This window comes from Phoxinus phoxinus (assembly GCF_949152265.1).
Source record: "Phoxinus phoxinus genome assembly, chromosome: 4".
Lineage (NCBI taxonomy): Eukaryota > Metazoa > Chordata > Actinopteri > Cypriniformes > Leuciscidae > Phoxinus > Phoxinus phoxinus.
Window position 1 is genome coordinate 6,901,594 of NC_136879.1, and position 12,841 is coordinate 6,914,434.

The 12,841-nt window shown below is 46.3% G+C and overlaps 1 protein-coding gene across 1 annotated transcript; it reads left to right on the plus strand.

Moving 5' to 3' along the window:
* Positions 1-208: 208 nt before the first annotated feature.
* On the plus strand, positions 209-6,531 carry LOC306997440 (uncharacterized protein; the record flags this gene model as incomplete). Its single annotated transcript, XM_079610745.1, has 2 exons — positions 209-372; positions 525-6,531. The coding sequence occupies exon 2, from the start codon at positions 703-705 to the stop codon at positions 6,529-6,531; it is 5,829 nt and encodes a 1,942-aa protein (XP_079466871.1). The 5' UTR covers positions 209-372; positions 525-702.
* Between the last annotated feature and the right edge of the window lie 6,310 nt (positions 6,532-12,841).

Consider the following 12,841-nt stretch of genomic DNA (forward strand, 5'->3'; position numbering starts at 1 on the left):
TGCTGAACGTTGTAAAACAGGGCTATGCGCTGCAGTTCGCTCGCCGTCCCCCGCGCTTTCGAGCCCGGACCGTGACGAGCGGTTCTTTTCTTATCTGATTTGATTTGTGCTTTTTCCCTGCAGCGGGTGGTGGTGGTAGGGGTCTCTTGCCAAGGGCTTCAGCCATCCTTCCGCTCTCTTCCCTGAATTGAAATGAAGTAGTGTTGCCATTAAGGCTAAATGTTAGGAACTTTTAATTTGATAGAGACTTTTATTTTGATATTATGTAGACCCGTAGTTTGGGGTTAGAGGTTATTTCCTGTACAGAAGTAAGGAAGCTGACAGTATGTGAGCACATGTAATTCATCTGATGTTAGCGCTAGAAGCAATGTCGTAAGTACGAAATTCATTGTTATTGTAATAAGTTAATGATACAATACTGTTTAAAAAGAAAAGACTACACACAGTTACATTATTTATTTACATGTATATTTCATTAGACAAGATTTATGTTAAAACAGTCAAACTTTATTTCTTTGTTACAGTTTTCACTCTGTCATGTAAGATGATGTTAAAGCCACAGTAAACAGCAAGAAATCGCTCACTACGACTTGTCGTCATTTTGCATCAGAGTTAGCTGGTTGTATAGCTACAGTTGCTACACTGCAGTGAGGACAACACAGTGAAAAGACATTGAAAGTTAGTGTTGAACATCGTGGCAAGATGGAAGGAAAACGTACTAAGTCTTCTGTGGCAAGTGGAAGTTCTTCTCACTCATCTGCTTCAGCAAGGAGTGCAGTAATCCGTGCACGGGCTAAAGCAGCAGCTGCTAAAGTACGTGCTGAATATGCAGAAAAAGAGGCTAAAGCTAAAATAGAAAAGGCAGCTAAGGAAGCTGAATCACAGTTGGAGAAAGTAAAAAGAGAGACTGAGCTTGAAACACTCGCCATGTGTCGTGAAGCAGCGGCTGCTGAAGCTGAAGCTGCCGTATGGGAATCGGCTGACTCAATTGCAAAGTGTATTCTGTTGGATGAAACTGGCTCATCAGGAGAAGATAAAATGGAGCGCACAAGCGAATACGTCCAAACTCATTTTGGCCCAACTAGCTCCCCAAAGCGAGAAGCTACGAATACTAGCCCTCAGGCTTTTCAGCTTGCTACAGATGGCACTGTCATTTTCAGTCCGAACAATCCCTTCTCTTCATACCAGCAGGTTCCTGTTTCTTCAAATGAGCCACGACAGGCTAATAGCATGGGAAATGTAAATTTATCAGAGGATGGTCTAGACGATGCTTATGTTCCACCGCCAGTCAAACTCTCATATGGTCAGACTTTATATGACAGAGAGGATGCTCAAGTCGATTCAAAGAAGTTTCAAACTGACTTGAATATTTCTGCTCCGTGCTATTACCCCCAGCTAAAAACTGAACAGGGCGTGTCTGCAACTGAACATCTTGCGCAATATTTAGCGCGACGGGACCTGGTGAGTGCAAGCTTGTATGAGTTCGATGATAAACCAGAAAATTATCGTGCTTGGCATTCTTCATATAAAAATGCAACACAAGGGCTGGGTCTCACTGCTACTGAGGAGTTAGACTTAATGACTCGATGGCTTGGCAAAGAATCCAGCAACCAAGTGAAACGCTTGCGTTCAGTGCACGTAACAAGGCCAGACATAGCACTCAGGAAAGCCTGGGAACGTCTTCAGGAATGTTACGCAGCACCAGAGGTAGTTGAAAAGGCCCTCTTCACTCGACTTGACATGTTCCCCAAGGTTTCGGTTAAAGAAAATCTGAAGCTAAGGGAGCTAGCAGATTTGCTGATGGAAGTGCAGTGTGCTAAGGAAGACGGCTACCTTCCAGGTTTGTCCTACCTGGATAATGCACGAGGTATTGAACCTATAATAGCCAAGCTGCCTTATGGACTTCAAGAAAAATGGATTTCTGCGGGTTCAAAGTACAAAGAGGAAAATGGAGGACGATTTCCACCATTTGAGTTCTTTACAAGATTCATTTGCTATGAAGCAAAGAAAAGGAATGATCCCAGTTTTGCCCTTTTAAATGCTAGCGGATCTGCTGTAAAGTCTGAAAGTCCCCAATTTAAAAGCACCAAGTACCCCATTGCAGTTCATAATACCAATGTCTCCCCAGCAGAGTCAAGCACTTCCAGTGATCCAAATAAGAGCTGCCCAATACATGCAAAGCCACATCCACTGAAGAAGTGCAAAGCCTTTAGAGCCAAAGATCTTCAAGATAGGAAAGCCTTTCTGAGGGAGAGAGGATTCTGCTTTAAATGCTGTGGCTCAGATAGTCATGTGGCAAAGGACTGCACTGCAGTAGTGAAATGTTCTGAGTGTGACAGCACCAAACATGTCTCAGCTATGCATCCGGGCCCTACACCACAGACTATGGCTCCTGGTATCTCGTCACAGAATGGCAGGGAGGGAGAAGAGGGTAACGACAACAGCGAAGTCGTTAGCTCAAGCTGTACTGAAGTATGCGGTGCAGGACAAGTTGGGAGGTCGTGTTCCAAGATATGCCTAGGAAAGGTGTATCACAAGGGCTGTCCAGAAAAAGCCATCAAGGCATATATTGTTTTAGATGACCAAAGCAACCGTTCATTGGCGAGGTCCAGTTTCTTTGATCTTTTTAACATTCAGAGTAAGCCATATCCTTACCTACTGAGAACGTGCTCCGGCACAGAGGAAACGTTTGGCAGAAGGGCCGAAGATTTTATGGTCAAGGCTCTTGATGGGAAAGTGACAATACCTCTCCCCCCGCTTATTGAATGTAACGACTTACCTGACAACCGGGATGAAATTCCCACGCCGAACGCCGCTCTTCATCAACCTCACCTCGTCAAGGTAGCAGAACACATTCCCGAGTTGGACCCTACTGCGGAGATCCTCCTGCTGCTTGGTAGAGACACAATTAGAGTGCACAAAGTAAGGGAACAAGTAAATGGCCCTCCCAATGCCCCCTTTGCTCAACGTCTTGACCTAGGTTGGGTGGTGGTTGGAGAGGTCTGCCTAGGGAAGACGCACAAGCCAAATGTCAGCACTTACAGGACAACAGTGCTTGATTGTCAACGGCCCTCGCTTCTCCAACCGTGCACAAGTTTTATGCATGTCAGGGATAAACTTCATGGCAAAGAGCCCAGGAAGAGTGTCTTAGTGCCCAGCATGGCTAAAGAAGACAGGCTGGGTAAAAATGTATTTGATCGCACCGAACAGGACAACAAGCTGGCACCATCAATTGAAGATGAGACTTTCTTGAACATAATGGACAAAGAAGTCTACAGAAATGATTCACATAGTTGGGTTGCTCCACTACCGTTCCGACAGCCTAGAGAACATTTGCCTAATAACCGCAACCAAGCACTCAAACGTTTTGAATCACTTCGACGCAACTTGAGGAGAAAGCCAGAGATGGAACAGCAATATGTGGCATTCATGGGCAAACTGCTGGAAAATGATCACGCTGAGGTGGCACCAGAACTAAGGGACGATGAAGAGTGTTGGTACTTACCAAGCTTCGCAGTGTTTCACCCACAAAAACCAGGTCAAATCAGGGTGGTGTTTGATTCGAGCGCCCAACACTCCGGAATCTCCTTAAATAATGTGCTATTGACTGGCCCTGATCCTAACAACTCCCTTCTGGGAGTACTCATGCGGTTCCGAAAGGAAAAGGTGGCTGTTATGGCAGACATACAGCAGATGTTTTACTGCTTCCTTGTAGACGAAAAACATAGGAACTATTTGAGATTCTTATGGTTCAAGAACAATGATGTGGCAAGTGAACTCATAGACTACAGGATGAAGGTCCATGTGTTTGGGAACAGCCCGTCTCCAGCAGTGGCAACTTATGGGCTTAGGAAAGCTGTCAGGAAGGGTGCCCAAAGATATGGACAAGACACTGTCAACTTTGTCGAGCGTCACTTTTATGTTGATGACGGTCTTTGTTCTGTCCCTACTGAGGCTGAAGCCATTGACTTGCTGCGTAGGACTCAGGCTTCTCTGGCTGAGTCCAACCTTAGGCTCCACAAGTTTGCATCGAATAGTCCGACTGTCTTGGCAGCCTTTCCAAGTGAGGACTGTGTGGCAGCTGTAAAAGAGGTAGACCTCTGTGGGAAGGAGTCGCCCATCCAACGCAGCCTAGGCCTATTGTGGGAGGTAGCTAGGGACACATTCACCTTCTCTGTGTCAACTGACATAAAACCATTTACCCGCCGTGGAGTTCTCTCAATAGTGAACAGTGTTTTTGATCCCTTGGGTTTTTTGGCTCCTGTCGTAATCAAAGGAAGAGCCTTTCTCAGAGAACTGAATTCTGAGCCTTCAGAATGGGACACTCCATTACCTGAAGATAAACTAGGCAAGTGGGAGGCTTGGCGAAACTCACTGCAAGAGTTGAAGCACTTCCATATATCAAGGAGGTACACAGGCTTCTCTTTAACCAAGGCCAAACAGGTGGAACTCTGTGTGTTCTGTGATGCTTCGACTATGGCCATTGGGGCTGTAGCCTATTTAAGGACCATTCAAGAAGACAGTGTTGACATTGGATTTGTCATGGGGAAGTCTAAACTTGCTCCTCAATCAGAGCCAACCATACCGAGACTTGAGCTATGTGCTGCGGTTTTGGCTGTGGAAATGGCCGAATTGATTCAGGAAGAATTGGACTTAAAGCTAGATTCCACTAAGTTCTACACGGATAGCAGAGTGGTCCTTGGATACATTCAAAACCAATCCAGACGGTTTTATGTATATGTCCACAATCGAGTCCAGCGTATTCGTCAGACCACAAATCCTGAACAGTGGCACTATGTACGCACAGAGGACAATCCGGCTGATATTGCGTCAAGGTCTGTTCCAGCATCATGTCTCACACAAACAATGTGGTTCAGCGGACCTACCTTTTTGCGCAAGCCTTCCATTCAACCGGAGCCTATCCAGTCATTCAGCTTAGTTTCACCAGAGTTGGATGCAGAAATTCGTCCAGATGTGAAGAGTTATGCCACCCAGCTACACGAGAAAAGTCTCCGCATAGAGCGTTTTGAGAGGTTCTCTACCTTTGACACACTCCAGCGAGCTGTGGCACTCTTAATTCACATTGCAAGATCTTTCAAGTCCCCTAACATCATGGACAAGTGTAGAGGATGGCATAAATGTGAGTTGCCTCGCTCTCCAGATGAGCTTTCCCAAGCCAGAGATGTCATCATTAGAGCCGTTCAGAGGAAAGCATTTGGGAAGGAATTTGAAGCTCTAGAAAGAGACAAGCCAATTCCTCTAAACAGCTGTCTTCGTCGTCTCAACCCTTTCTTGCAGAATGACCTCGTCTGCATCGGTGGCCGCCTGAAAAACGCAGACATAGAGATTGAGCAAAAGAACCCTGTAGTTCTCCCAAAAGACGATCATGTTTCCTTGCTGCTCATCAGACATCATCATACTCAAGTAAAACATCAGGGCCGCCATCTAACAGAAGGCGCTGTGAGAGCTGCAGGACTCTGGATCCTGGGAGGTAAAAGGCTCATTAACTCAACTCTTCACAAATGTGTGACCTGTCGTAGACTCAGAGGGCGGATGCAGGAGCAACTAATGGCGGATTTGCCACCCGAGCGTCTCAAGGCCTGCCCTCCCTTCACGTATGTGGGGCTAGATGTCTTTGGACCATGGCACATCACCACCAGACGCACAAGAGGAGTTCAGCCTGATAGCAAGCGGTGGGCCATATTATTCTGTTGTATGAGCTCCAGGGCGGTTCACATTGAGGTGATTGCCTCAATGGACACTTCAAGCTGTGTCAATGCCTTAAGGCGTTTCTTCGCCATAAGAGGACCAGCTAAACAACTACGGTCAGATTGTGGCACGAATTTCATTGGGGCCTGCAGAGAACTTGGGATGAGCGCAGAACAACCAGACACCACTGTGCAGAAGTACCTACACCAGCAAGGATGTTCCTGGGTGTTTAACCCACCACATGCTTCGCACATGGGTGGTTCATGGGAGCGCCTCATTGGAGTGGCTCGAAGGATCCTGGAGTCAATGCTTCTTGAACATGGCACTCGCCTCACTCATGAAGTCTTGTGCACTCTAATGGCAGAGGTGACAGCAATTATGAATGCAAGGCCTCTGGTTCCCCTTTCAAATGATCCAGAGGATCCATTCATTCTCACACCATCTATGCTGTTAACTCAGAAAATCGACACCCCACCTCCTCCAGGAGACTTTACGGACAGAGACCTACTAACCAAACAGTGGAGACAAGTACAAGCCCTGTCCAACATGTTCTGGCGCCGTTGGAGACAAGTGTACTTGTCAACTTTGCAAGGCCGGAAGAAATGGACCAAGTCTCACCAAAATCTGCAAGAAGGAGATGTCGTCCTCCTCAAGGACAACCAAGTTGTACGCAACAACTGGCCTAGGGCGATAGTCACAAAGGCTATCCCTGGAGAAGACGGGAAAGTCCGTAAGGTGGAATTGAAGACCACAGATCAAGGACATTCAAAAAAGTTCCTTAGACCAGTGACAGAACTTGTTTTGCTTCTGAGTAAAGAGTGATGTTTTTATGTTAGTAAAAACTTGATGAGTAGTGACCTCACAGATGTCAGGCGGGGAGAGTGTTGCCATTAAGGCTAAATGTTAGGAACTTTTAATTTGATAGAGACTTTTATTTTGATATTATGTAGACCCGTAGTTTGGGGTTAGAGGTTATTTCCTGTACAGAAGTAAGGAAGCTGACAGTATGTGAGCACATGTAATTCATCTGATGTTAGCGCTAGAAGCAATGTCGTAAGTACGAAATTCATTGTTATTGTAATAAGTTAATGATACAATACTGTTTAAAAAGAAAAGACTACACACAGTTACATTATTTATTTACATGTATATTTCATTAGACAAGATTTATGTTAAAACAGTCAAACTTTATTTCTTTGTTACAGTTTTCACTCTGTCATGTAAGATGATGTTAAAGCCACAGTAAACAGCAAGAAATCGCTCACTACGACTTGTCGTCATTTTGCATCAGAGTTAGCTGGTTGTATAGCTACAGTTGCTACACTGCAGTGAGGACAACACAGAAGTAATGGGCTGTACACTTTCCACACGATGACATCAGGTTCAAGTACGCCCACAAGCCATGCGAGTTATTCGTGTATTGCAGGTTGGCTGGTGGTTATGTTGCCTGCATACCGCCTCCCATGGCCGAAACTGGTTTTACGACACCTGTCGGGCCATGGCTAGTAATGCTAATGCTAATTAAGGTTGATATCTCTGCAGCACTATAACTTGAAATTTTTTTAATGACATCATCGCCCTTATTTCTTCTCATTCTTTTGATGCGTGTAGCTCATTTTTTGGATATTTTTACCTCAATTTTTACACATGGCACCTTTAAAGAGACGCTTACTAGCTATCTCTCTCCCGAGTCGGCGTCATCATTACCCCGACGTTATCCACCAGCCATCATAAATAATAGATAAATATTATTAGGCAGCATTGGTGGGTAAACTATATAAGGACATGGATGAATGTGAGGATGTCAGCACTGACGCTATTCGAGAATTGCGTCGCGCAACAGATAAACTATATGGGGGAGGGACGGTTTCGAGAAATCGTTTCTCCTCGGTGTCCTCTGGGGGGCGACTCTCTGAGGAGGGTCGCAGCGGTGCCAGTTCGGTTGTTTCCTGCTGGTGGCCACGGAGTGATATATATACGTTTTTCTGATGTAAAGAAAAAATATGTCTGTTCTCTGAACGTTTCGCTTTCAACAAATGAAGATAAACTATCCAGCGGCGTTCCATAGGTGTCTTCCTCACCGATCTAATGTTCCTGAGACTACTGGGCGGGAGCAGTCTCAGCCGACTAAAGCTCCTCGCAGCATAAAGTGCTGCAAAATAGAGCGTCGCCATTCGGGCTCATCCACAATCGAGAGGGACCTGGGTGGTGGTCACTGTCTAGCCAGTTAGAGATATGCAAGATCTGAGAACTGTTTTATCTCTAATATAGCTTGGAAGAAGAAGCCCTGACGCCGAGGCCGCAGGCTTCTGAGGGTGGTCCCCTCCGGGGTAGGGACGGTTTTGAGAAATCGTTTCTCCTCGGCGCCCTCTGGGGTGTGACTCTCTGAGGAGGGTCGCAACGCTGCCAGTTCGGTTCTCCTGCCGGTTCGCCGTTTCAGGACACCGAGGTGCCTGCTTTTTCCAACGATCCTCCGAGGAGGGTCATTGGAACTAAGGTAGTTAGAGGTAGGCAAGATCTGAGGACTGTCGTTATCTCTAATAAAACTTAGACAAGAAGTCCTGACGCTGAGGCTATCAGGCTTCTGAAGGTTCCTCCGGGGCAGGGACGGTTTTGAGAAATCGTTTCTCCTCGGTGACCTCTGGGGTGCGACTCTTTGAGGAGGGTCGCAGCGCTGCCAGTTCGGTTGTTCCCTGCCGGTTCGCCGTTCAGGGCACCGAGGTGTCAGGGTCCCCATACGACCCTCCGAGGAGGGTTGAAGAATGGTCAGTTCGGTTGTCCCTGCCGGTTCGCCGCTTCAGGGCACTGAAGTGACTGTTCAACCAAATCCAGAGGCCAGTCTCGAGAGACTGGTGCCCTTAGCAGAATTTCTGGCAGCGTGGAAACTACTGCCACATATTTCTCAGTGGGTCCTGCACACTATAGAAAAGGGTTCAGAATTCAGTTCGGTTCTCGTCCGCCCAGATTTCTAGGGGTCGTCCCCACAGTGGTGGACCTTGAGTAGGCTCTGGTTATGGAGCAGGAAGTGCTGACACTTTTGCAAAAAGGAGCAATAGAAGGGGTTCCTCCTCCCAGCAGACAGTCAGGGTTTTACAGCCGCTACTTCATTGTTCCGTAAGAGGATGAGGGGTTGCGTCCTATTCTAGACCTGCGTCAATTAAACGGCAGGTTTCAGAATCTCATGTTCATAGTATGCTTACGCTAATATGATTGTGTCACAGATTCAGCCCGAGGACTGTCTGTCACAATAGACTTGAAGGACGATTATCTATCCATCCTCATCACAGGAGGTTCCTGAGGTTTGCTTTCGGGGGCGAAGCATACCAGTATCGGGTTCTTCTATTCGGTCTAGGTTTATCACCCCACACCTTTACAATATGCGTGGATGCAGCTCTGGCTCCTCTGAGACTCCAGCGCATTTGCGTATTATACTATCGACGATTGGTTGATCCTAGCTCAATTTGAGCAGATGGCAGTTCGGCATCGAGATGTCGTTCTGTCTCATTTAAAGATGTTGGGGTTGCGACTCAACGCTCCTCCCAGATCAGAGGACCACTTTTCCAGGTGTTATAAATGATTCGCTGTAAATGGGGTAAAACTAGGCCAGTCACTCACTGTGGAACAGTTTCAGACTGTTGGGTCTTATGGCAGCTGCGTCCAACGTAATTACTTTTGGCCTTCTGTACATGAGACCCCTGCAGTGGTGGCTCAGGACCAAGGGGTTTTCTCTGAGGGGAAATCCGTTTTCGCATGATCAAGGTCACGCGGCTATGCCTACGTGCCTCGGTCATGTGAAAGAACCTTGGTTCCTCACCCAGGCCCAGTGTTGGGGGCTTCTTGTCGACGCTTATGCTATCGACGGATGCTTCCCTCACAAGTGGGGGGTGATCATGAGTGGTCACTCGGCGAAGGGTTTTTGGCAGGACCATCTCCTTTTGGCACATAATTGGCTAGAAGTGATGGCGAGAATCTCATGGAACCAGGGTTACATACGTAACCTGAGACGTTCTCATTTCAGCTCATTATAGCTCGTTATCTTTTAATGTGACCACGCCCACGGAGAGCGCGCACTATTCAAACGCAAATGATCTGAGACAATACATGCAAACTGGCCACATCAGCTCGATAAAACACACCAAGTTTAATCAGATGAATGTACTATGTCCTTTTGCATGGCTGTGAGGAATAATCCTGGGAAATTTACCTCAGAAGTGCTGGTTTCACTTCGAGGAGCAATGGATCAAGTTGAGGATTAGTAGTAAGTTTTTTAATTCTTATATGCTTTGTTCTAATTGCGATAAGGAATAGTATAAACCGCAAAAAGACTGTTTAAATATGAATCGCGTTTCTGTGTGTGATGAATGAATGGCACATATGCGCGCTGTTGCTACTAGTTGTGACTAGTTTTGGATAGACTATAAAGTTTTTACTGTAAAATAGACATCAAATAAGCTTTTGTTCGCCAGTTTCTGCTCATATGTTAAATATATAGTATGTTTTGTCAAAAATAAACTCATTAACTAAGATGTTATAGTGTTTGTTCCAATGTAACTTTAGGCTATATCAAACTAATGAATCCTTAACCCTCTAAGCGCCACAGTCGAGTTTACTCGACAAGATGCGGCACTCAATAAAACGGCCGATTTGATCAAATAGGGTGTCAAATTTCGTTCGACCGCCCCTCCACTAGATGGCAGACATGTCAGGCTTCATCCCCGACTCAAAAAAACGTCATGCTTCTATATAAAATCTTCGAGCTAGAGCGCATTGAATCAGTGCGAACAAAAGCGGAGATAGTGTGCGAGTGAGCCATTTTATCAGAGCAATATTTTCAACGTCAGCGAGTATTTACATTATATTATTATTATTATAATATTATTATTATTATATAATGGCATCAAAGCTTACCCGCAATGAAGTGTTGGGTCTTTTATTCGCGGACCCTGATTCTGAAGGGGAATATCTGCCTTCAGAAGATGACGGTGATTCTGAAAGTGAAACTATAGTCCTACACCAAGCACAAACGGTGAATCCTTTGCCCAATCTAGATGGTCTTTTGCCCAATGTCAGTGGTGGGAACAATGTTTCCCGTGGTCGGAGTATTCATGGCGAGGTTAGCAGGCGTGTTAGTGTTGTGGGGAACGAGGCGGGAGATTTTTACCGCGCTAGCCATGTAGCTTTGTCCTCTGACCGTGTGCTTCTCCGCGATCGCGGCGACAGTATTATGGTGGAGACTTTGTCTAATGCCACTGGGTATGTTAGACGAGGTCGAAGTATTCATAGGACAGTTAGGGGGCAACGTGGAGGTAGGGTGGGGAGTCGTAATGACAACGACAGTAGTCCGAGCTGTGCGCACTCGGCGCGCGCGCGAGGCAGATCTGGCCGCGCCCGCGCTGCTCGTAGCAGGAGCAGAGGCGGTGTGACACGGGGCAGAGGGGCTATTATGCATAATCTATCGCAAGCTGATGGGAATGCCGGCTTTGAGTATTTGGCCAATGATGAGGATGAGTACCAAAGTTGGATCATGCCTTTTGATCAGCCAATTGGATATCTGGGGGAAAAAGAACTCACTAATGCCAATTCGCCCCTAGATTTTTTATCACTCTTTCTCTCTGATGATTTCTGGAATTTACTTGTAAATGAGACAAATCGCTACGCCCATCAGTTTTTAGCCTCCCATCAACTCCCTCCACACTCCAGATTTCATCAATGGTCTGACGTAACTGTCAGTGAAATGAAAGCCTTCTTTTCTCTGCATTTGAGTATGGGTCTGGTAGAGAAATCAGAGTTGGAGGATTATTGGGCCGAATATTGGCCAACAGCAACACCTGGATTTGGCAAGGTGATGTCTAGGAATAGATTTGAGATGATTTTGTCTTTCCTTCACTTCACCAATAACGAGGAGTGTGTTGACAGGGGTCAGCCAGGGTATGACAGGCTGTTTAAAATCCGCCCAATCATTAATTTGGTCATCCCCCGGTTTTCAGCAGTGTATGGTCCTTCTAAGCAGCTGTCATTGGATGAAATGACCATTGCGTTCAAAGGCAAATCAACACTAAAAATGTACAATCCAAACAAACCAGACAAATATGGCTACAAAGTTTTTGCTCTGAGTGAAGCCAAGTCAGGCTATGTGCTACAGTGGTCCATGTACACTGGACAAAGTAGGCCTAATGCAGGTGATTTCGGTGCTACACACCTTATTGTCCGTGAGCTGATGGCCCCGTACACAGGGAAAGGGCATGAGGTGTACATGGACAGCTATTACACCTCGCCAGCCATAGCAGATGAGCTGGCAAGCAATGATTCGGGTTTGTGTGGGACTGTCAGCAGTAAGAGGAAGGGGATGCCAAAGGGCCTCACCCGTGAACAGTTACCAATGAGCAAGGGAGATGACCCAGTGTTCATGAGGAAGGGGAAAATGCTAGCTTGTGCGTGGCATGATACAAAGCGCCTCACAATGCTCTCTACACTGCATTCCAACACATGTGTCAGAAAGCGCATCAGGGCTAAACACACTGATAGTGGCTACAGGGAGATAAATAGGCCTGTTTGTGTTGATGACTACAATTCATTCATGGGGGGTGTCGACACAGCAGACCAGAGAATGAAGACCTACCTCTTTCCCCATAGGTCAAGGAAATGGTACAACAGGATTTTCAATGCCATTCTCAGTGTAAGCATGGTGAATGCCCACATCATTTACTGCCGCTGCACTGCTGCTCCTCACAAGCCCCTGAAAGTCTTCGTGCAGGATGTCATCACTGCTTTACTGGAAGGCTTTTCCAGGAAAGAGAGCAACAAAGGCCGAAAGTCATCCTCACTGGGAGACTTGCCACAGAGACTCACTGAGCGCCACTTTATCTGCCAGGCTGATGGTTACCCAGATTGTGTAGCTTGTTCTGATCGGACCCGCCCTAAAGGCCGCCGTCAGACAAAATACATGTGCAGGCAGTGTGGGGTGGGTCTTTGTGTTGTGCCATGCAACGAGAGGTACCACACCATGAAACACTACAAGAAATGTCACCTGGATGGATAGGGAGTCATTATCTCTACAGCAAAAGGCCTGCTAAATATATATATATTTTTTTATCTGCCATTTATTAGTAATGATTTACACTGTTGATTTATC